The sequence below is a fragment of the Pseudophryne corroboree genome, chromosome 4 (assembly GCF_028390025.1).
Source record: "Pseudophryne corroboree isolate aPseCor3 chromosome 4, aPseCor3.hap2, whole genome shotgun sequence".
Lineage (NCBI taxonomy): Eukaryota > Metazoa > Chordata > Amphibia > Anura > Myobatrachidae > Pseudophryne > Pseudophryne corroboree.
Window position 1 is genome coordinate 829,635,941 of NC_086447.1, and position 26,364 is coordinate 829,662,304.

General features: G+C 46.0%; 1 protein-coding gene across 1 annotated transcript in view; it reads right to left on the minus strand.

Moving 5' to 3' along the window:
* LOC134910469 (serine palmitoyltransferase 3-like) overlaps nucleotides 1-26,364 on the minus strand; it is a 273,308-nt gene that overhangs the window by 18,368 nt on the left and 228,576 nt on the right. Inside the window, exons 10-11 of the mRNA XM_063918542.1 lie at nucleotides 12,648-12,783; nucleotides 8,810-8,939 (exon numbers count right to left, since the gene is read on the minus strand). Coding sequence (XP_063774612.1) covers nucleotides 8,810-8,939; nucleotides 12,648-12,783 — 266 coding nt within the window. The remainder of the gene's footprint in view (nucleotides 1-8,809; nucleotides 8,940-12,647; nucleotides 12,784-26,364) is intronic.

Consider the following 26,364-nt stretch of genomic DNA (forward strand, 5'->3'; position numbering starts at 1 on the left):
CCAATGTCTCTTTGAGCGTCCCTCATATATAAGACTGCGTCCTTAATATGAGCTAATGTTAACAAAATGGTATCCCTATCTAGGGTATCAAGGTCAGCTGACAGGGTATTTGTCCAAGCTGCTACTGCACTACATACCCATGCCGACGCAATTGCCGGTCTAAGCAAAGTACCAGTACGTGTGTAAATAGACTTTAATGTAGTCTCTTGCCTGCGGTCTGCAGGATCCTTGAGGGCCGCTGTGTCAGGGGACGGTAGCGCCACCTTCTTGGAAAGGCGTGTTAAGGCTTTGTCCACTGTGGGAGAGGATTCCAAACGTACCCTGTCCTGTGTAGGGAAAGGGTACGCCATCAGAATCCTTTTGGGAATCTGCAGCTTCTTATCTGGAGTTTCCCATGCTTTTTCACATAACTCATTAAGTTCATGGGAAGGAGGAAAGTTTATAACCTGTTTCTTTCCCTTAAACATGTGTATCCTCATGTCGGGCACCGAGGGCTCATCAGTGATATGTAAAACATCTTTTATTGCAATAATCATGCACTGAATACTTTTTGACACCCTGGGGTGCAATCTTGCTTCATCATAGTCGACACTGGAATCAGGGGACACAGATACCGACACGACATGGACTCTATTTGTGAGAATGGACGCTTCTGAGACCCCGACGGGTCCTGTGAGTCGGCACAATCCGTAGATTGACCACCTGCCGACACCCTGGACTCTTATGCAGTGAAGCTACACTAGCATTTAACATATGCCACATATCCATCCAATCCTGAGTCGGCACTGCCGACTGGGACCCACCACTCATCTGTTCAACCTCCTCCTTGGATAAGCCTTCCGTTTCAGACATGCCGACACACACGTACCGACACCCCACACACACAGGGATATAGCTATGAGGGGACAATTCCCTAAAGCAGGCCCTTTGGAGAGACAGAGAGAGAGTATGCCAGCACACACCAGCGCCAAACTGACCCAGGAAAACACCCAGACAGCGCTTTTATATCATATATATATATATATATTTTCCCCACTCACTGCGCCAATTATGTGCCCCCCTCTCTTTGCTTCCAGCCCTCTGATGTTCAGCAGGGGAGAGTCCGGGGAGCCAGCGTTCTCTGCAGCCTCTGTGGAGAAAATGGCGCTGGTTAATGCTGAGGCTTCGGTCCCGCTCGTATATTTGAAAAAATGGCGGGGGATCTGTAGTTTACTGCCTCCGCAGCCTAACTACTTAATTTTATGCCCAAACGAGGATTATTGCTGCCCAGGGCGCCCCCCCGCGCCCTGCACACATCAGTGCCCTGTATGTGTGTAAAGTGTGGGAGCAATGGCGCGCAGCTTACTGCTGCGCGCTTACCTCAGGAAGATCTGAAGTCTTCTGCCGCCTGACGTCTTCTTTCTTCTTTACTCAACCGGCTTCTTTTTTCCGGCATCTGTGAGGAGGATGGCGGCGCGGCTCCGGGACGAACCCCAGGGTGAGACCTGTGTTCCGACTCCCTCTGGAGCTAATGGTGTCCAGTACCCTAAGAAGCAGATCCCTTAAACTCTTAAGAAGTGGGTCTGCTTCTCTCTCCTCAGTCCCACGATGCAGGGAGTCTGTTGCCAGCAGAGCTCCCTGAAAATAAAAAAACCTAACAAAGTTATTTTACAGAAAACTCAGGAGAGCTCCCTGTAATGCACCCTATCTCCTCTGGGCACAAGATCTAACTGAGGTCTGGAGGAGGGGCATAGAGGGAGGAGCCAGTGCACACCCATACTAAAAGTTCTTTTAGATGCCCATGTCTCCTGCAGAGCCCGTCTATACTCCATGGTCCTTACGGAGTCCCCAGCATCCTCTAGGACGTAAGAGAAAGTAAGAGGTCCATTCATGAAGCAGTGAAAAGTGTGGAGAAGTGAACCTGTGGAGAAGTTGCCCATGTCAACCAATCAGCTGCTCCGTACAACTGTACAGTATGCAAATTATAAATGTTACTTTAATGCTGACTGGTTGCCATGGGCAACTTATCCACTGGCTCACTTCTCACTGCTTCATGAATAGACCCCTAACTGCTGCCAACACTCAGTGCAGGTGGCCACTTTGTTGGGTGATAAAAAGGGAAAAAAGGTGTGTTTGCTGAGCTAGATAAATTGTAACTGTGGGAACAGATGCTCACAAAATAGAGGCTGCACCCTATAGAATATAGAACAAACAGAAAAAAAAAAAGCGCTGGTTTCCACAAAATATAGAAGTCACTCCCTTAAATTCAAATGTTATTAATAAACATCGCAATATAAACAAATTCATATCAAACACACACTGATGTCGATAGCAGAATAGGAATTCATATCAGGGAATATGCATGCTAACTAGGCATACGAGTCCCTACTTTGTTGACATGATCACTTTAAACATGATACAGCAGTTCAAAATGCTTGAAAAAACATCACTACCATGTCGCCATTCTCTGGTCAACATTACAGTGTCAACATTTTGAATGTTGATAAATTAACTACCATGAAATCTGATTTTATGTATGCACAAATAAAGCACAAAATAGTTCTTGATGTCTGCCCTATGCTCTTGTTGCTAATGCAAGGAGGTAATTGTTTTTTCCAAGACCTGGCTCCAAAGACCCTGTCATGGCACAAAAACAGCTGTCTCCTGGGTGCAATCAAGTGAAATATTGTTGGCGTTTCTTCTTCATCTTATCGTTAAGAAAAATGAAAAATTCTTCTCTTCCATGAAATTAATGGCCCATGTAGTCCTCGCGTATTCATATTAAATATACCTAATCCCATGTATACACTATGGCAGGGTACAAGTGTTTTTTTTTTATTCAACCTTATCATATTACACAAAGAAAATATAAGCACTCTAACAATCTTCTGATGACGTCTCCCTGTTGTCTGGGCTACACACAAACCAGTGATTTGCAAATTCCTGATTAAAACAGTGGTCAACATGATAAAACAGGCATCAAGAGAAAGTACAAATTGGTTCAAACTAATTTACAACTTTCCCTGCACATATTTAGAACTAGCCTTAGTTAAGAACACAGATGAAGCAATGTAAATTACAAACAGCCAATGCTCTATTGGTTTGAAGATGAAACGCGTAGCAATAGGTTTGTTAATCCAAGCCAACTATTGCACCAAGTGGAAGATATTCAGAATTCTTTGCTTTCCATTATAAAACATCTATATGATAATACTATATAAAAAAAACTTAAATATACTAGAGATGACCAGTCCGGATTCCAAGGAATGTAGACCAATCTGAACATCGGGTGTTCCCGCCAGACTCTGATACCACGTCAAGGCTAAACGTCATCTTTGGGGGTATATAGGGGCACGCTGCAGTTTGCTGCACTATACTCTGCCGTTTAGGCTGGCTATGTCTATCCAGAGACTGGCTGTGTATGCTGTATATAGGGGCACGTTGCCGAATGCTGAGCAATACTCTGCTGTGTAGGCTGGCTATGCCCATCCAGAGACTGGTTATTTGTGCAGTGTAGTGACTGCATATAGGGGCATACTGCCATTTGCTGCACTATACTCTGCTGTATTGCTGTGCTGTGTCCACAAGTGGCTGTGGTCTGTATAGTGACTGTATATAGGGGGAACGCTGCCAAATGCTGCACTGTGTGGGGGGTGGATGGTGAAGGGCGTCTGGAGGTGCTGTGGGTGGTGAAGGGGCGGAGGAGTGGGAGCCGCGGGTGGTGTAGGGGGTCTGGAGGCACAGCGTGTGGGGGAGGGGTGGAGTGCCGCATTTGGTGGAGGGGAAGGTGCAGAGGTGTGGTGCATTGGGGAGGAGTCTGGAGGCGCTGCGGGTACTGTACCTGCCAAAAAGGTAGTTGGAGGGTATGTAGTAACAGGGCCAGGACAGGGGTGACAGGGTCAGAACAGGGGTGACGGGGCCAGGACAGGGGTGACGGGGCCAGGACAGGGGTGACGGGGCCAGGACAGGGGTGACGGGGCCAGGACAGGGGTGACAGGGTCAAAACAGGGGTGACGGGGCCAGGACAGGGGTGACGGGGCCAGGACAGGGGTGACGGGGCCAGGACAGGGGTGACGGGGCCAGGACAGGGGCGACGGGGCCAGGACAGGGGCGACGGGGCCAGGACAGGGGCGACGGGGCCAGGACAGGGGCGACGGGGTGACGGGGCCAGGACAGGGGCGACGGGGCCAGGACAGAAATGACAGGGACAGGATAGGGGTGACAGGGCCAGGGTAGGGGCGGCAGGACCAGGGTAGGGGTGACAGGGCCAGTATAGGTTTGACAGGGTAAGCACAGGGGTGACAGGGCCAGGATAGGGGTAACAGGGCCAGGATAAGGGTGAAAGGGCCAGGATAAGGGTGAAAGGGACATGACAGAACACAGGGCATGGGAGAGATTGGTATTAGGGACAACACAGTGGTGACAGACAGATGTGTCTTACCGGAGTCACTGCTGCTGGCTGCTGCTGTTCCACTCCAACCTGTTGGGATCTGCTGCTGGTGGAGACTTGGCATGGCTGACTCTCTTAGGCTGGAGTCCTGCTTTCTCTGCCCGTCCGCATCCCTCCCCCCCACTCCTCAGTCACACACCACGGACCTCGCACGGCTGCCGGGAACTGTGGTAAGGGGAGACTGGGAGTGACTGGTTAGCCCCCAGGAGACGCTGGGCTGGAGGGAGGAGGGGGTCATAGCATGCACGCGGCGCGGACCTCGCGGCTGCTGGGAACTGTGGTAAGGGGAGACTGGGAGTGACTGGTTAGCTCACAGGAGACGCTGCAGCTGGAGGGAGGAGGGGGTCGGAGCCTGCAAGCAGCTCAGACTTCTGCAGCGCTACCCGCCGGCTAAAATGTGTGAAGGAGCTGGGTGCACCTCACTGCGGGTGGCAGCGTTGCAGCTAGCGGTGGGGTTGCCGGGGCTGGAGATAACAGAGGTAGTACGGAACCTGCACAGCGGCAGGTGCCCCACAAAACTGCAGCTAAGAAGTGTGGAGTGTGCCAGAAAGTGACGCTCCTCTGTGCCAGAGAGACCCTGCTGAGTATGTTGATGTGGGGGGTCCAGTACACAGTGAGCCGGTGCCCGTCTGTCTGTACGGCATACCCCCTCACACACCCCCATACCTCCCAACTGTCCCGATTTTCGTGGGACAGTCCCATTTTTTGGGGTCTGTCCCGCTGTCCCACCCGCGGGTCACAGTGTCCCGCGTGGGGGGGCAGTTGGAAAGCTCCTGCACTCGCTGTTCTGCTTAGCAGAGCAGCGGTGAATAGTGGAGACAGAGGGAGAGGGGGCATCAGGGGGTACGGATTAAGGGGGGGTTCCAGTAGCAGAGCCGGATTAAGGTGGGGGGGGGGCAGGGGGTACGTACCGTTGGCCCCACAGTTTTAGGGGGCCCCCCGGCTCGAGTAGCTCTGTCCCAGCTCAGAAGCTCCCACGTCCTGCCAGCAACAGCAGCAGCATTGTGCTACAGTCAGCACACGCTGCTGCGTATTGGCAGGTCTGTGGTGTTGCAGGGAGGCAGCAGCCTCCCTGCTTTCTTCTGCTTGTGCGGGTGTGTAGGGGGAGCGACCACCTCCTCTGGATTTAGCCCTAGCTGAGGGGCCAAAATTCCATTAAAAAAAAACAAAAAACAAAAAAAAAAAACAAAAACCGGAATTTGTATAAGGGGGCGTGGCCTCGCGACCCGCGATTAGGCCACGCCCACAGCCCACAGCAGGCACAGCAATGAGATAGGGCTCCCCTGTCTCAAGTGCCCTGGGCCCCCCGGACTCATAATCAGCCCCTGGGGGCATGCCAGCAGCTCACAGAGCGCTGGGCATGCCCCCTCACTGACGAAAACGGGGGCCCTCCCGTGAAGCCACGCCCCTTTTCGTTGACCACGCCCCCTTTTCGCCACTTGTGTGTGTGTGTGTGTCCCTCCTTCTGCCTGAAGAAAGCTCCTGAAGAAAGCTGGGAGGTATGCACCCCTGCCTGTGCCATGCCCATACCATCTGCTTCTGCTCCTATAGATTTGGCCAGATCTGTGACTCATTTGACTAACTCCGCCCAGTGTTGTGACTCCACCCAGCGTTAGCAAATGAGTCACAAAGTCACAGATCTGGGCTATTATATAGGAGATATTGTAAGTTGTATTCCCCCTGTTCGATGATAAGGAATCCTTGTGGCGACTTACATATATATAAATAAATAAATAAATAAATAAATAAATAAATAACAATAATAAAAAGTTAACCTTCTTAAGCAATACAGCTCTCTTCCAATGGAGTGCATGACACTTGAAATGTGACCTTCAGAGTTTAAACCATCAGATCAGAGAAATCAGACTGACATAACACAGATGACACAGTGGTGCACACAGTCTGGACCATGTATATTTTTTGTGGTTCTCTCTGCTCTAAAATGAACCCTAATCACAGAGCGATGAGAGTATGTTCTATAAAGAAAATATTTAAGCGCCAGACACTGGATACAACATTTTAGCACATATTATTTAAAAGAGAAGCCTCCTTACATAATAACATAGCTATGTCAATGCACGTTAAAAAAGAATAATATACAGACACTGAGACGAGACCAAAGTTATAGTATAATTTGTCCCCAATGAAGTGCGATAATAACATACTCTGCTAATTCAAATAAGCCCAGACTCTGCACTTAAACAGCTCATTAGAAGTATATTATGAACACAGTTGCTGACATACAGCCCAAGAGCTCTCTCATTTCACAGGCAGCAAGATTCTTTTCATCTGTCCATTTTAAATGAAGGAAAAGTATAGCCCTAGCAGACATGCAGCCTTTACATGGGGACGGAGGAATGCTGTGTGATCTATTAACTTAAAACTCAGCAAACCAAATGCTAAAAATATAGAATGTAAACAGAGCACTACAGAGACTTTTGTTTGCTTGGGAACCAATTCCAGCTATACTGCTTGTGTACAACATGGCCAAGACACCTCTCAACAGTTCTCATTTATGGCATTAACTACATGTATCCAAACACAACACTCAGTGGCACGCCATGGGGGCCACAACGACTCCAAACAGAATTAAATTTTTTTTGAAGATACTCAAACGACACCCCTGTAAAATATAAAACACAGGCGCGCATTATATGATTTGCTGGCAGTGAGGATCCCGGAGGTGAGCATACCGACTCCGAGATCCCATTCGCCATTATGCCGTGTGTTTGTGTGTGTGTGTGTGTGTGGGGAGGGGGGGGGTGGGGTGGGAGAGCAACGGAGCCCCTTGCCGGCTCGCCGCGCTCGCCACAGGTCCTGTTCCCAGTCTATGGGTGGACACCCACGAGTGGGAACAGTCGCAGTGTGTTGGCATGCCGACCGTCGGCATTTCCATCAATCAGGATCCCTTCGTCGGCATCCTAACCGCTGGGATCCCGACTGTCAGTCATGTAACACACATGCAGTGAGATGCCTGCTCTGAGTGAGATGAAAATGCGTCTTAGTCACACTGGGATGCGACTAGGATGCACAAGGAGACTGCATTGATTAATTTGATATTGGACACCTGTACTATATATCTATATGCGACTGAGTACGCAACTTGTATTGTAAAAAAGCTGCGGCTGCTACATTGTAGCACTTCATATACAGATTCAGAGACTCGTCCGCACATAGTTATACAGTACAAGCGCCACATTTCAAATTAATCGGCACAGTCTCCTGGTGCGTCTTAGATGCACTGTGTTGCAACTAAGACACATTTTAGGTTAAAAAAAAAGATGCCCTACGCTAGCAGAGTCTTATGGGACCTGTCTGTTTGGCCAATGCCAGGAATGATGTATGTGGATATATCTGTATATACGCATGCAGAAGATGGGCGGCACTCCAAGATCCTTGTATATAAATAACAAACAGCCTGTGATTCCAACGTTTCAGAGAGATTTCTCTTTCCTCAGGGTCTGAGTGCTGGTCATTGGAACTATATATTCATAGTTGTGCCAAATTTATACTGTAGATGTTATTATTTGTCCTTCCAATATGAAATAAACCAAGCTTTCATCATGCAACAGGGACAGGCATCTTGTTTGTTCAAATGATTTCAGTATTATTAATAAATAGTTTGGATTCTATAGTTATGAATTCAGGGTCTGATTCTGAATCTTACATATGTCTGATCACTGACACAAATGGAGAGTTTGCATACAGCGCATGCACAGATGTGAATTTACGCAAAGTTTGTGTCTGTCTGTCCTATTTTGTCTTTCCATGAAATGTAGCACTTCAGGGCGGCTCGGAACAGCCCTGACTTGTTGGGAGTGCCGTGGGCTTGTATTTAATGCTGCATGTGTACGGGGAAGGGAAGCCTGTTGATGGCATGGGTTTCCACTTGCTGACTTGGGAAACCCCTGCATTAGCCCTACGGAATCTTGCATGAGCATAGGTTAGTAAATATGAGGTTGTACTAAATCAGGCTTCCGCGGCTGCCGGCAACTGCAGCCACTTTGCCTGTGACTCAGAATCAGCTCCTCCGTGTGTCCTTACCAAGTTCTACATACAAACTGCAGCTACCATTAAACTACAGCTGGTGCGTATTCACAGATTGTTACTATTGTATTGGTCTGAGAAGTATTTTCAGTGGTATTCTGGGTAGAGCATCTAGGGATTTTGCAGAACAATTTGCGTCAATGTGAAAAATACTTTTGTAATGGACAAAAATCACATTTTGAAAACACTCTGCATTGCTGCACCGCTGCCCACTTTCTGGACTCATGCTGGAAGATTTATCAAGAAAGACAGTTGATAACATCTAGCATTTCAGCTAACGTGATCTGATATCTAAGATAAGAGATATAGGATTAATAAATCTGGTTTACATACAGTGTCCAACATCTTCTTCGTGTGTGCAGCTGAAATGCAAAACCTCGCTCTGGCTTCAGTGATCGGCGTTGCTGGGAACCCAACTACAACAACTCCAATTTTCTTCTCCAGCATATGTCTTGCAAAGGCCCTGTTACAGAACAGAACATATCAATTTATTTCAGGGGCTACACATTTTATAAATATATTGAATATAATCCCTATGCATCTGAATTCATTTTGTATATACAACAATTAGGAACAAACAGCAGTGAGGGGGTGGTCATCTTGCTCAGGGAGAGAAGGTTTTAAGGACTAGGTTTATAGTAGTGGAGATTGTGCCTATAGCAACCAATCAGATTCTAGCTATTGTCTTCTAGAAGGTGCTGGTTATATAAGTAAAATCTGATTGGTTGCTATGGGCAACATCTCCACTTCTCTAAACCCGCACTTTAGAAATATACTCCTTAGGGAGAAGGGAGGTATAGTATACATGGGAGAGGAATATTGAGGAAGATACACACAATAGCGGGAAAAATAGTGCTTCAGGATTAGGATTACCAGTATGTTCTAGAGTGATGTGAACATTGGGTTGCTAGGTTGGTACAATGGTTCCTGTAGGTTTTGAGGTGGTGAAGGGGATTATATTAGAAATGTTTTGGTTAGAGGAGGGAGCTTTGTGGCATTTGCTGCAGGCAGAGCTGTGTGCTGTAAGCATGTACTGACTGTTAGGAGAAATCACGCACAATATGACAATGCAGGGGCATTTTATCAGGGGAAGGGGCAGTGTGCAGGCTCCATTGCACCCCCGAACACCCTCAATGCACCCACCCACCCTTTGCACAGTGCAGTGAAGACTCTGGGTGGGTACACATATCAATATGTGAACAATATCATCCCGATGTGACGTTTCTGTCCAAAACAGAACGACAAATCGGTCATATTGTTAAGTGCGTTTGCCCGATTTGAATGCTCCCAGGTGACATCTTCTGGTCAGCCCTGCCGCAAGGTCAGGCCAAACCAGAAGATATTGCTATGCAGCATGGCATGTTAGATCATTGCTTCATCCCCTGCATCATACAAGTGTGTATGCACTTGCCGAGGCAGGGTTCCATCGCCCATCGGATTGACCGGCTACACATTGTTCTAGTGTATAGCTGGCCTTTGGGTTTACTACGTATATTCTTATCTCTGGGAAGTTGTAGCAAGCGTAATTTCCCACGTATGTTCAGCTCTATGGTACAGGAGCAATTTTCCTAGTGATTTCTGTAGCATCAGCTATAAGGTAAGTACGGTCAATAGGTGCAGTGTGGTCCCCTGTGTACCGCATACCCTGCATCCATTATAGCTATGTCGCTGTGACAGTGTGTCTGCTGTGTTACAGTACATGGGAAGGATGGTTAAAACGGGAAACGGTCAGGATCCCGGCAGTCAAAATACCAACGCCGGAATTCTGACACAGCATGGAATGCCGGCGTCGGCATACCTACAAGGATCATAATGCCGCCGTCGGTATCCCGAACAAGGGTTTGCCAGGGCTGCAGACAAGTAAGCTGTCGTGGAAGGGTTAGGTTTAGGTTGCGGGGTGGGGGGGTGGGGGGGGGTGTTGGGGTTAGGCACCGAGAAAGGGAGGGTTAGACTAAAGGGACGGATGGGATTAGGCTGCAGGAAGGGGGGTTAGGTTTAGGGTGTGGAAAGGGAAGGTTAGGACTAGGGGGGGAATTGGGGGAAGGTAAGTATACTTACCTAGCTCCTGTCGGGATTCTCACCATCTGGATGCCGCGGTCGGTCTTCTGACCGCTGGCATTTCACACCCAACCCGGTTAAAACACGGGTGCTGCGACTGCACTGTATCCTTCCTTGATCTAGAGATTAATAGTAGCAATCCTTGCATGAGTTTATAATAGATTGCCTGCAGCCGAATTTTCACGTGTTATAGTTTACACACCGTAACTTACATCTACAAATTTATTAACTAGAAGTAACAACATTTACATCCACCACTAGTGCAGCAACTCAAACATTATTTTAAATGCATCCACATATCACTATTTGTGGGCAGCACGGATGGTGATGGTATTGAACAGCATTACTGCCCCACATGCAGACTGTAAACTCCACTGGGTCAGGGACTGATGTGAATGGCCAAATATTCTTAGTAAAAGCTGCGGAATATAAATAACACAGGTAATAAATACATTTATTCTTTCCGTTCCTTTCCAAATGGTCTGCCCTAAGTATCTACTTCTGAATCTGGTGAGTTTTATATGCAAGGGTTAGTTAAGAACCTGTCTTCGGCCTGGTAGCATTTGAAACCCCCTTTGAAGCTCATGACGGATGTGTAGAGCATACTGTGGCATATAACGTTGTGTACAATTAATGGTGCAACATGCACGGCTGAGACAACTTAAATTAGTTTTACGGCCATGGCTACGAGAGTTAAGTCTCCACAGACTTAATCATACTTAGTAAGACGAGACCGGATTACTAGAGGCTCATATTACATAACTGTCCATCTGTTACCATCCTTGATATTTATCATTAACACAGTTTAATCTATTACAGCTTCTCAATCATTCCCAGATACGAATGCAGTTCTCTACAGAGCAGTTTGTAGCTCATTGCCGTCTACCCAAACATCGATTATAAAAGATGAATCTGCCATTATCTCTAAGCTTGAGATGGAAGGGTCACAAGTTAGAATAAATCCAGCTGGACGGATAGTACCAAGACCTGTATTGTAGGCACAATTTACGCCAAATGAAGATTTTATACAATAGAGAAGGAAATATGGAAGTCACAATAAGCTATAACCTCTATATCATACCTAGACAATAAAGGCATTGTTATGGTTTATTTCTGGACTATCTGCAGATGTCTCAAGTAGGAGGAGTGGTTTCAGGAAAATACAATTTATATAGCCGTCCTGTAGTCAGTTTGTAAAGTTTTATACAGGACAAGGTCATGATCATCTATATTTATAATGCGCTTCACTGCGGCACTCCAAGGATTTCCTGTGGGCCTCAACATACCCAACAGACTCTGCTTTACGTCAGTTTGTTTATTGCATTTGCCTGCGACCACATACTTCTTACATAAAGGTGTGTCTTCTTCATACACCTAGTCTCTTTTTCATGTCTATTGCATGAATGTGCGTCTTACTGTAGCTGGAATGCGATGCAGAAAAAATGCTGCCCGAGACTTCACGGATCCATTTAATATGAGACACCTGTATACGAATCACAATGGAACTTGGGGGCTGATTTATCAACAAGTTTTAACATACGCAACGAGTTTTAAAATCCGTTGCGTATAATAAATGGTGGTCCAGCCAATCAGCTCCCAACTGTCATTTTTCAAACACATGACCGTTAAGAGCCGATAGGCTGGGGCACCATAATTCATATACAATGAGTTTTAAATAGCTAAAACTTGTTGATAAATGGACCCCTTGGAGTTAAAAATAGCTGCAACATAATAGCACTTTGTATACAGATTCAGACTCCGTCGCACACAAATGTACACATATCAAATCAGTGTAGTGTCAGGGGAAGTGGCTTTGTTGCATCACACTGCAACCAAGAAGCACATTTGTTCAAAAAAGACGCTCGACACAAGCCAAACTGCGCGTGACCTGGCGCGCTGGGAAGGGATCTTTGGCGCGACTGCAGCAACAGTGTATGAGGACACATCTGTATATGTGGCTTTTTTGTACTGCATTATATCATTCTATACCTAGAACGCTACATTGAAATGAAAGAAAGTCAGCTGCCTACTGTATATTAACAATTTACATCTTCTGTTGTAGAGAAAATGGTATTCACAATATACTGTAGAAAGTCCATAAAGGAAGACCTACCCTACTTTGCCTGGCATGTAGAGGAGTACAGGGACAACAGGAGAATCTTCATTCCCATAAATGATGAATCCTAAGTCACGCAATCTCTGTCGGAAGTATCTGGTGTTCTCTGCCAGCTGATGCACCCTTTTCAGTCCTAAAATAGAACGATGAACAATGCATGAAATATGTAAAAAAAAACGCAAGGTGTCCTTCAATACGGTATACACACGGCGTGACAGCTTTTAGAAACATACAGGAAATATACTGTATTGTAATTTTTGTCAAGTTTTGAAATCATGAAGGAGGCGATTCAATTGTTTACTAGCGCCCACAGCTCCCATCTGTAGTGTCTGGCAATGTGCAATCGTTTGTGATGTTGGGTGCAAGTCACTGGATGCCCACTACTTATTGCGCATGATGTGCCCAAATGTACCAGGTTTAGGCTCGTACAGTGGCTAAACCTGTGCAAACTACTGGGTGCGCTGCGTTTGGGCACCCAAAAGCCTGACTTTGGGTGGATTCCTGCTCGCCATCTCGGGAAGGTGCCAGCAGAAATTATAATAGCTCCTGGCACTTTAGACGGGAGCTGGGCCACACACAAAAATAAATAAATAAAAACAACTGAATTCCCTCCCAAATTGTGAAATAAAGTTACTATAGTTCTACTTTGTGACCACCCAACTGTAAACTACTGTACATCTGAGCTCCCTTATAATGCACTCTCTAATGTACATTCTAGGGATAAAAGTGGTCGCCAAGGCGCCCTATGATCATATAAAAGCACAATGCCAGCCATAGTGCGGGAGCTTTTATTCTACAGATGTATAAATATCCTTTTTACTTTACACACAGGAGTCACGTCTTTCTTTCAATACACAAATCTGCACTGAGGAATAAAGAAGTTGCAGTTGTGAAGTGGCCGTTATTTCGGGTTGGGTTCGAAATGCAGGCGGTCGGGATGCCGGTGGTCAGAATACCGGCCGCGGCATCTAGATTGTGAGAATGCAGACAGGGCGAAGGTAAGTAACCTAACCCTCCTTTCTCGCAGCCTAAATCTAACCCTTCCCAGTGGTGCCTAACTTTAACCCCCCCATGCCCACAGCCTAACGCTCCCTGGTGGGGGTGCCCAAACCCAAACCCCTTCCCCACAGCCTAAACCTAACCCTCACCAGGCTAAACCTAATCTCTAACACTGGCTGGATCAAACTCAGTGAATTAGGACAGCGACAACCACCCTGACGTGTGGGAGTGTCATGGCAGTGTTGTGGGCATGTATTGTACGATTCTGAGCCATGAGTACAGGGAAGGGAAGCCTGTTTCTAATGGATCTCTTGCACCTAGTGAAAGTGCAGATACTAAGGATAACTGCTGCAGCGACTGGCATTAAATCAATGGGCGACATGGCTACCAGAGTGCAGACGCATGAATACCTTGCATTAGCCCTATGGATTCTCAACAGCAGGGGGCAGTAAATCAGACTTCCATGGCTGCCCTCACTGCATGCAAGTCAGTATCAGCCCTTACTAGTGTATGTACAGATTCAGATGTGTCCCCTCCCCTCACTCTGCACTGGCATCATAGCTCAGGGAGAGGCTGAGAAACGGTAAGCCAATGGTAATTAGAAGACCAATATATCACTGTTGTGTGCATCACAAATGAGTGATTTTGTATTCTAAGGAATAACTGAACCCCTAAATAGGACCAGACTGATCAGGTGAATGGTTCACCCTGTTATAATTATCCCGTATTTATTTGGTGCCACAAAGGTTCCGCAGCGCCTAACAAAGTACATAAACAAATGAGCAAAACAATAAAACAGCGACTTACAGTACAAGACAATGTAGGACAAGTACATGCTATATAAACATTTCTGCATCAGCGGACATAACGCTGAAATAAGATTCAGGGTGGAAGAAGCCAAGGGTTAGGTGCCACTGCAGGGAGTATGGAGTAGAAGATAGTCCAAGTAAGAGGAAGGCAAACACATAAGGGGAGAGGTCCCTGCTCGGGAGAGCTTACATTGTGAAGGGGAGGGGCAGACATACAGGGGTGTGTGTATTTTCTCTCAACACAGTAAAATCAATGCAATATAAAACTTTTTTTTTTTTTTTTTTTAAGATTCCTTTACTCATATAGGACTTATCAGATTGTTTTAAAGCAGGGGCTAAATTATTTAAGATTTTATCCACATAGCATAATAATAATAATAATAATAATTATAATAATAATAATAATAATAATAAATAAATAAGATTTTACTCACCGGTAAATCTATTTCTCGTAGTCCGTAGTGGATGCTGGGAACTCCGTAAGGACCATGGGGAATAGCGGCTCCGCAGGAGACTGGGCACAACTAAAAGAAAGCTTTTAGACTACCTGGTGTGCACTGGCTCCTCCCACTATGACCCTCCTCCAAGCCTCAGTTAGGATACTGTGCCCGGAAGAGCTGACACAATAAGGAAGGATTTTGAATCCCGGGTAAGACTCATACCAGCCACACCAATCACACCGTATAACTTGTGATACTATACCCAGTTAACAGTATGAAATATAACTGAGCCTCTCAACAGATGGCTCAACAATAACCCTTACTTAGGCAATAACTACATACAAGTATTGCAGACAATCCGCACTTGGGATGGGCGCCCAGCATCCACTACGGACTACGAGAAATAGATTTACCGGTGAGTAAAATCTTATTTTATCTGACGTCCTAGTGGATGCTGTGAACTCCGTAAGGACCATGGGGATTATACCAAAGCTCCCAAACGGGCGGGAGAGTGCGGATGACTCTGCAGCACCGAATGAGAGAACTCCAGGTCCTCCTCAGCCAGGGTATCAAATTTGTAGAATTTTGCAAACGTGTTTGCCCCTGACCAAGTTGCAGCTCGGCAAAGTTATAAAGCCGAGACCCCTCGGGCAGCCGCCCAAGATGAGCCCACTTTCCTCGTGGAATGGGCTTTTACTGATTTAGGATGCGGCAATCCAGCCGCAGAATGCTCCAGCTGAATTGTGCTACAAATTCAGCGAGCAATAGTCTGCTTAGAAGCAGGAGCACCTATTTTGTTGGGTGCCTACAGGATAAAAAGCGAGTCAGTTTTCCTGACTCCAGCCGTCCTGGAAATATACATTTTTAAGGCCCTGACTACGTCCAGTAACGTGGAATCTTCCAAGTCCCTAGTAGCCGCAGGCACTACAATAGGTTGGTTTAAGTGAAAAGCTGATACCACCTTAGGGAGAAACTGGGGACGAGTCCTCAATTCTGCCCTATCCATATGGAAAATCAGATAAGGGCTTTTACATGACAAAGCCGCCAATTCTGACACACGCCTGGCCGAAGCCAAGGCCAATAACATGACCACTTTCCACGTGAGATATTTCAAATCCACAGTTTTAAGTGGCTCAAACCAATGTGATTTTAGGAAACTCAACACCACGTTGAGATCCCAAGGTGCCACAGGAGGCACAAAAGGGGGCTGAATATGTAGCACTCCCTTTACAAATGTCTGAACTCCAGGCAGTGAAGCCAGTTCTTTCTGGAAGAAAATCGACAGAGCCGAAATCTGGACCTTAATGGAACCCAAGTTTAGGCCCATAGTCATTCCTGACTGTAGGAAGTGCAGAAAACGACCCAGCTGAAATTCCTCTGTTGGGGCCTTCCTGGCCTCACACCACGCAACATATTTTCGCCAAATACGGTGATAATGGTTTGCGGTTACTTCTTTCCTGGCTTTTATCAGCGTAGGAATGACTTCCTCCGGAATGCCTTTTTCCTTTAGGATCCGGAATTCAACCGCCATGCCGTCAAACGCAGCCACGGTAAGTCTTGGAACAGACAGGGCCCCTGCTGTAGCAGATCCTGTCTGAGCGGTAGAGGCCATGGGTCCTCTGATATCATTTCTTGAAGTTCTGGGTACCAAGCTCTTCTTGGCCCATCCGGAACCACGAGTATCGTTCTTACTCCTCGTTTTCTTATTATTCTCAGTACCTTTGATATGAGAGGCAGAGGAGGGAATACATAAACCGACTGGTACACCCACGGTGTCACTAGAGCGTCCACAGCTATTGCCTGAGGGTCCCTTGACCTGGCGCAATATCTAGTTTTTTGTTTAGGCGGGACGCCATCATGTCCACCTGTGGCCTTTCCCAACGGTTTACCAACAGTTGGCAGACTTCTGGATGAAGTCCCCACTCTCCCGGGTGTAGGTCGTGTCTGCTGAGGAAGTCTGCTTCCCAGTTGTCCACTCCCGGAATGAACACTGCTGACAGTGCTAAGACGTGATTTTCCGCCCATCGGAGAATCCTTGTGGCTTCTGCCATCGCCATCCTGCTTCTTGTGCCGCCCTGTCGGTTTACATGGGCGACTGCCGTGATGTTGTCTGATTGGATCAGTACCGGCTGGTTTTGAAGCAGAGGCCTTGCCAGACTTAGGGCATTGTAATTGGCCCTCAGTTCCAGAATATTTATGTGTAGGGACGACTCCTGACTTGACCAAAGTCCTTGGAAATTTCTTCCCTGTGCGACTGCCCCCCAGCCTCGAAGGCTGGCATCCGTGGTTACCAGGACCCAGTGCTGTATGCCGAATCTGCGGCCCTCTTGAAGATGAGCACTCTGCAGCCACCACAGTAGAGATACCCTGGTCCTTGGAGACAGGGTTATCAGCCGATGCATCTGAAGATGCGATCCCGACCACTTGTCCAAGAGGTCCCACTGAAAGGTTCTTGCATGGAACCTGCCGAATGGAATTTTGCTTCGTAAGAAGCTACCATTTTTCCCAGGACTCATGTGCAGTGATGCACCGATACCTGTTTTGGTTTCAGGAGGTCTCTGACTAGAGATGACAGCTCCTTGGCTTTCTCCTGCGGGAGAAACACTTTTTTCTGTTCTGTGTCCAGAACCATCCCCAGGAACAGTAGGCGTGTGGTAGGAACCAGCTGTGACTTTGGAATGTATAGAATCCATCCGTGCTGTTGTAGCACTTCCCGAGATAGTGCTACTCCGACCAACAACTGCTCCTTGGACCTTGCCTTTATAAGGAGATCGTCCAAGTACGGGATAATTAAAACTCCCTTTTTTCGAAGGAGTATCATCATTTCTGCCATTACCTTGGTAAAGACCCTCGGTGCCGTGGACAGTCCAAACGGCAGTGTTTGGAATTGGTAATGGCAATCCTGTACCACAAATCTGAGGTACTCCTGGTGAGGATGGTAAATGGGGACATGTAGGTAAGCATCCTTGATGTCCAGGGATACCATGTAATCCCCCTCCTCCAGGCTTGCAATAACCGCCCTGAGCATTTCCATCTTGAACTTGAATTTTTTTATGTATGTGTTCAAGGATTTCAAATTTAAAATGGGTCTCACCGAACCGTCCGGTTTCGGTACCACAAACAGTGTGGAATAGTAACCCCGTCCTTGTTGAAGTAGGGGCACCTTGACTATCACCTGCTGGGAATACAGCTTGCTTTTCTGAAGCCGAAAGGACTGTACCTGATAATACAGTGCTTTCTTAGGCTGTGAGGAAACCGGAGGTAAAAATTTTTCTTCCCAGCTGTTGCTGTGGATACGAGGTCCCAGAGACCATCCCCAAACAATTCCTCACCCTTATAAGGCTCTATGTGCCTTTTAAAGTCAGCATCACCTGTCCAGTGTCGGGTCTCTAATACCCTCCAGACAGAATGGACATTGCATTAATTCTGGATGCCAGCCGGCAAAATATCCCTCTGTGCATCCCTCATATATAAGACGACGTCTTATGTTCGCAAAATAGTATCCCTGTTTGACAGGGTTACAGACCACGCTGCAGCAGCACTATCTGCAGGTCTCAGTCTAGTACCTGAGTGTGTAAATACAGACTTCAGGATAGCCTCCTGCTTTTTATCAGCAGGTACCTTCAAAGTGGCCGTATCCTAAGACGGCAGTGCCACCTTTTTTGACAAACGTGTGAGCGCCTTATCCACCCTAGGGGATATCTCCCAGCGTAACTTATCCTCTGGCGGGAAAGGGTACGCCATCAGTAACTTTTTAGAAATTAACAGTTTCTTATCGGGGGAACCCACGCTTTTTCACACTTCATTCACTCATTTGATGGGGGAACAAAACACTGCCTGCTTTTTCTCCCCAAACATAAAACCCTTTTTTAGTGGTACTTGGGTTAATGTCAGAAATGTGTAACACATTTTTTATTGCCGGGATCATGTAACGGATGTTCCTAGTGGATTGTGTATATGTCTCAACCTCGTCGACACTGGAGTCAGACTCCGTGTCGACATCTGTGTCTGCCATCTGAGGGAGCGGGCGTTTTTGAGCCCCTGATGGCCTTTGAGACGCATGGGCAGGCGCGGGCTGAGAAGCCGGCTGTCCCATAGCTGTTACGTCATCCAGCCTTTTATGTAAGGAGTTGACACTGTCGGTTTATACCTTCCACCTATCCATCCACTCTGGTGTCGGCCCCACAGGGGACGACATCACATTTATCGGCATCTGCTCTGCCATCACATAAGCCTCCTCATCAAACGTGTCGACACAGCCGTACCGACACACCGCACACACACAGGGAATGCTCTGACTGAGGACAGGACCCCACACAGCCCTTTGGGGAGACAGAGAGAGAGTATGCCAGCACACACCAGAGCGCTATATAATTTAGGGATTAACACTATATTGAGTGAATTTTTCCCAATAGCTGCTTGTATATACAATATTGCGCCTAAATGTAGTGCCCCCCCTCTCTTTTTAACCCTTTGAGCCTGCAAACTACAGGGGAGAGCCTGGGGAGCTGTCTTCCAGCTATACTGTGAAGAGAAAATGGCGCCAGTGTGCTGAGAGAGATAGCTCCGCCCCTTTTTCGCTGACTTTTCTCCCGCTTTTTTATGGATTCTGGCAGGGGTATTTATCACATATATAGCCTCTGGGGCTATATATTGTGATATATTTGCCAGCCAAGGTGTTTTTATTGCTGCTCAGGGCGCCCCCCCCCCAGCGCCCTGCACCCTCAGTGACCGGAGTGTGAAGTGTGCATGAGGAGCAATGGCGCACAGCTGCAGTGCTGTGCGCTACCTTGGTGAAGACTGATGTCTTCTGCCGCCGATTTTCCGGACCTCTTCTTGCTTCTGGCTCTGTAAGGGGGACGGCGGCGCGGCTCCGGGAACGAACACCAAGGCCAGTTCCATGCGGTCGATCCCTCTGGAGCTAATGGTGTCCAGTAGCCTAAGAAGCCCAAGCTAGCTGCAAGCAGGTAGGTTCGCTTCATCTCCCCTTAGTCCCTCGATGCAGTGAGCCTGTTGCCAGCAGGTCTCACTGTAAAATAAAAAACCTAAAATAAACTTTCTTTCTAGGAGCTCAGGAGAGCCCCTAGTGTGCATCCAGCTCGGCCGGGCACAGAAATCTAACTGAGGCTTGGAGGAGGGTCATAGTGGGAGGAGCCAGTGCACACCAGGTAGTCTAAAAGCTTTCTTTTAGTTGTGCCCAGTCTCCTGCGGAGCCGCTATTCCCCATGGTCCTTACGGAGTTCCCAGCATCCACTAGGACGTCAGAGAAATAATAATAATCATCATCATCAACAATAATAACAATCCATATATCGTACTTTTCTCCCAATAGGACACAAAGGACCTGATTTAGATGCCACAGTGTGCACGCACCAAGGCACCTTTCATTGAGGAATCAGTCGCAGAATGAATGGCAGCACAAGGACGTTTGAGGTAAGTAACAGGTAGTGCCTGCAAAAACGCAGGGGTGACGTGACCCTTTTCATGGCGTCTCAGCATGAGACTGCGATCTCGTATGTACAAGACAAGGCACCAGCGTTGCAGCTCCCGCAACTTTTATGCACGGCCATGGAGGCACTCAGGGAGTTAATGTTCCTCGCATCTACGACACCGTTACGACAGGGGACGTAGCTGCTGAGCATGTTGCGATGCCTTCAGTGGGTGTCTCTGTTCATTTGTCAGCAGCTGCTACACTTGTGGTGCGTCACTAAAAAACGATTGCTGTTGCGTCGGCATTGATGCCACATATGAATCAGGCCCAAAGTGCTTTACATTTGCAGTTACAGCACAAGATACAAAATAAGCTGAACAAGAAAGAGAATGAAGCATTTGGGCTGTATATTTTAGAAACGAAAAGAACATTAGTGAAACGCGTGAGTAGAGGAAAGTCTTAAGTCAGTTTTTAAAGAAGTCTGTGCGGGGGAAGCGAGTTATACAGAGTCAGAGCTGCAAAGCTGAAAGCTCGGCCCCCAGATGAATTCAAGGAGATTCTAAGTACTGCTAATAGTCCTTCATCTACAGATGGGATACGCTCGTTAGGTCAACACAGCTTAGGTCGACAGTTATTTGGTCGACCACTGAAGGTCGACATGGTCAAAAGGTCGACATGGTTTAAAAAAAAAAAAAATTTCTTGGATTTTTTCATACTTGATGATCCACGTGGACTACAATTGGAATGGTAACCTGTGCAGAGCGAAGCGGTAGCGGAGCGAGGCACCTAGCCCGAAGCATGGCGAGCGAAGCGAGCCATGTGAGGGGACACGGTGCACTAATTGGGGTTTCCCGTCACTTTACAAAGAAAATGATGCCAAAAACAGTCTAAAAACCCATGTCGACCTTTTGACATGTCGACCTAGTACCTGTCAACCTATTGTCCCTGTCGACCTAATGCATGTTGACCTTCCATGGTCGATCTAATGACTGTCGACCTAAGTTGTGTCTATCCAACGACCCATACCCCTACAGATGACAGTAATCAAAAAGGGACAGTGGGTATGGATCATCAGATCTACATTACAAAGGTCAACAGGGTCAAAAGGTCGACAAATGAAAAGGTAGACAGTAGGAATGGTCAACAAATGAAAAGGTCGACATGATAAAAGATACAGTAGGAATGGTCAGCATGAGAAAATGTCACCAGAAAAGGCCGACACAATAGTTGTACTTTTTTGTGTCGTTTTTTAAGTTAAATGCATGTGAAACACCAATAGGTGTACAACTTCGCTCGCCATGCTTCGGGCAAGGTGACTCACTCCGCTACCGCTGTGCTCGGCACAAGATACCATTTCCAATCGTAGTCCACGTGGATGGTAAAGTATGAAAAAATGGATTATAATGCTACAAAAACCCAAATGTGTGTTGACCATTTGCACCGGTCGACCATAAGCGATGTTGACCCTTTACATGTCGACCTTTACATGGTCAACCTAAAGCCCGCATGCTGGGGCGGTAAGGGATCAGAAGCTGCTTCAGATACCTTGGGGGATTAGGTTTCCCAGACAGCATTTTATTTCTGTATTTTGGAACACCATGCCTAAATATTAAACTAAATCCCTGGTCCCTTTACTGCAACTAGCATTTTTGTGCTTAGCAGGGTTGGTGCACACAATGGCGTAGCTACCATAGGTGCGGGCAGTGCAGCTGCTATGGGGCCCAGAGCTGAGAGGGGCCCACCTTCCCTGTCACAGTTACATGCGTTATATAAATTTTTCGCCATTGAGTGGTACGTAGGGGTCCTTTCAAACTTTTTCCTTGGGGCCTGCAATATATCTAGGTATGCCCCTGGACCTGCTCATTGTAGTGTGGTATAAAATTAACTGTAGGGCATTTTAAAGTTATATAATATGAACCGGGGCACTGTAATGAGGCACAATATGAACGGGGAGCTCTATATATCATAATGTGAATTGGGGGTACTGTGCGGCATAATGTGTACTGGCAGCTCTGAAATGTGACACAAAGTGAACTTAAGCACTACTGTGATTCATAAAAGAAACTAGGGCACTACTATTATTTATTTATTACCATTTATTTATATAGCGCACACATATTCCGCAGCGCTTTAAAGAGAATATTTAGCCATTCACATCAGTCCCTGCCCCAGTGGAGCTTACAATCTATATTCCCTACCACATGTACACGCACACACATTCACGCTAGGGTTAATTTTTGTTGGGAGCCAATTAACCTACCAGTATATTTTTGGATTGTGGGAGGAAACCGGAGTTCCCGGAGGAAACCCACGCAAGCACAGGGAGAATGTACAAACTCTGCACAGTTAGGGCTATGGTGGGAATCAAACCCAAGACCTCAGTGCTGTGAGGCAATAATGCTAACCATTACACGATCTGTACTGCTTACTGCCTACTTTGGGGCATAACATTAAATAAGGCTCTACTATGGTTCCGAAAATTAACTAGGGCACTATTATAAGGCATAAAGTTAACAACTGCTGCAGAGAAGTGTCTCTCTAGAAGCATTGGGACGGGGGCCCATCCAAAATGTTGCTATGGGGCCCACAAAGTTCTGGCTACGGCCCTGGGTGCACATGATATTATTACCATACAGCAGCAATTATTTGTGCTATTATTTTGTGATTTTCAGAAGTCACTGGAGAATATCATCCCATAGAAGAAATTCATGTACCAGCATATACAATATTTTAGTTTTTAAGCTATCAGGTCACGTGTTACCGCAGTTACCAATTATTAATGCAAAGAAATGTGTTGACTCCTTTGAAGTACAAGGCAGCGGAATGATCCGTCCTCAACAGTATTTATCAAAATAGATTACATATAATATCAAGGCATATCAATACAAGTTTCTCGGAAAATTACTAATTGCAATTCTTTCATCGCTAGACTACAAGTGCCCAATGTCAATCAAAGTGAATGATGATGTGGTTTATAGGGATATACATGAAGCTGTAGAGTACAAGTGTAATGTGATATATGTAAATAGCTTTCAGTATACAGGGATATGCGGGTTGCTCATACCCTTCAGAGAAGTTACTGTAATGTAGGCAGTTACTGTATGCGCATAGCAGAAAATGAGTTTACAATTTTACTAATAGACTTTGTATAAATCACTTCTTTTTAATGACTCTGTTCAATTCCTTAAATAAAACGAGCATACCGATTTGTGGCCCTGCAGCGATTCCTTCTAGATCACCTTTGCTGGGAAACAGTTAAATATTTTTTGTTTCTTTCTTGACGGATGCATCTGACCTTTTCAGGATTTTTTGTAAAGTACTGTAGTAAATTAACCCAATAACTGCATTAATAGTATTATTATTATCCTTTATTTATATGGCGCCACACGGGTTCTGCAGCGCCCAATGACAGAGTACACATGCACATCAAAAAAAACAGGAAAGCAGTGACTTACAGTTGAAGACAATATAGGACAAGTACAGGGTAACGAAGCATAACTACACCAGTAAACGACAGAGATAAGTTCCAAGGTGGCCAAAAAACTGCGGAATTTGGGCCGTTGAGGAAAATTAAAGTAATGGTGTGTACACACAGTGAGATCCTTGCTATGGCCGATTTTGACTATGCTATTTCCCTTGAACTCCCCGGAGCCCAGCACCACCGATTTTGACTAACTTTTCTTGAGATATGGACAATGTGTGCTTACGATTTTGGCTTATGTGAGATTTTGACTTATGTGAGATGTCATTGACAAGTGAGATGAACTAGATAGTACACCGATCTAGCAAGGATTGACTTGCCTGCACAGTCTATCTTTTCTTGCGATGCCGACCTGGCGGGACTGCGCATCGGGATTGCAAGGTGACTTTCACCTTGCGATTTGCACTAACTTTTCTTGAGATTTTGACTATATAGTCAAAATCAAAAGAAAATATCTCACCGTGTGTACACACCCTAAGAAAAGGAAAAGCATATGAGGGAAGAGGGCCCTACTCGTGAGAGCTTACATTCTAAGTAGTAGTATAGGTTGAGTATCCCATATCCAAATATTCCGAAACATGTAATATTCCAAAATACGGCATTTTTGAGTGAGATAGAGAAACGTTTGTTTTCTGATGGCTCAATATACACAAACTTTGTTTAATACACAAAGTTATTAAAATATTGTATTAAATGACCTTCAGGCTGTGTATATAAGCTGTATTTGAAACATAAATAATTGTGGGAATGTACACACACTTTGTTTAATGCACAAAGTTATAAAACATAGTGTATAAAATTACCTTCAGGCTGTGTGTATAAGGTGTGTATGAAACATAAATGTATTCTGTGCTTAGACTTAGGTCCCATCGCCATGATATCTCATTATGGTATGCAATTATTCCAAAATACGGAAACATCCGATATCCAAAATACTTCTGGTCCCAAGCATTTTGGATAAGGGATACTCAGCCTGTAATACCCCACCAAAGTAGCTTACTGTGCTGAGAACCTGAATCCTCATGATGTCCGTAAAATGACCAAGCCCAGAATAAAACGCATTGGGGCTAATTCTGAAACAGATGCAGACAATGTTCCGTCTGGCTGCGGATTCCTGCTAATGACATTATGCTAATGCAAGAATCTGGCTGTGTGTACACATGTGCATGAGCCCATGCCGCCCACTGTCAGCTGACATCATTAAAGATTCGGGACTGCAAAAGATCCGTCTGACATCCCATCTCCGTTCGCACACTGCAAATTAGCAAGGAGGTCGGCCTACACTCCCTTGAGATGCATCAGTTTCGTGAGATTGCGTGGTCGCTGCACAGTTACCCTTCAGAAACGCCCATTTCCCAGATAGTGTGGATCAATCCGTAGGCACTAACCAACTCCATCCGATTTGGCGCATGCACAACCACCAATTGCTTTCTCTAGTGCCAATGCGCAGTAAGCTGAAATCGGCTCAATCCATCCGCATTTCCCCATGCGTTCCACTGAAAATCAGCCCCATTACAAACTAGATCTTTTGCCCTCCAGGAAACTCTTGATGACAATATTTCATAGACTGAATTACGGCAATAATAGTTTTGTACTGTATATAGGTCGCTAGTGACATATCTATATGGAAGAGTCAGCCTGCAAACATGTTAAAACAGGTACACGGCTAATGTCACCTACATTACAAAATGTCATAGGGACTAGCAATCTATGGAGACTTTTTAATGGACAGAGAAATGCAAGTATATAAGAAACTGTTAATAAATAAATAAGTATTAAAACACTTGTGCAGCTAAAAAAAACATTACACTAATCTAATTAAATTACTCAACTGAAAACTGTACAGAAACAAACAGGGGCAGCAGACTCTCGCCCCTCAGACTTCCTGTAGCTCCCGCTATTGCAGCGGTCATTATAAACAACAGGAAGCAATTATTAGTGAACAGTGGATGTAGCTAGATTCCTATTGGTTGCGACACTAGCAGTCATGGTGTGATCACTAGAGGGAGCCTCAATAAACCCAGAGGAGTTAAGAAACCGTCTGCTTCACGACCATGAGGACCTTTACATAATTTTGTTACAGGGCTAGTTATGACACCAGAGGAGACTATACATGTACTTACATTTTGCACCCCTGTTACATATACTTAGGGGGGCTATGTTCTAGGCTGGCAAAGTGGGGTAAAAGAGCTAGAAAAGAGGAATGTAGGGTGCGCTATCAATAGCAGCTGGTAGGGGGGTGGTAGGTCCCCCAGGAAACTCAGGAAAGAAACAAAAAATATACCAGCGCTTTCTGTTATGAACTATATGAAAGGTGAATAAATCTCTGAACGGTTTATATTAAAAAGGAATGTACATTTATTAAATACACATTTAAAAACAATTATAAAGGTAAAAATCAGTAGCCACATATACCTGCATATATTATTGGAATAATAAGATTTTACTTACCGGTAAATCTATTTCTCGTAGTCCGTAATGGATGCTGGGGACTCCGTAAGGACAATGGGGGAATAGACGGGCTCCGCAGGAGACAGGGCACTTTAAGAAAGAA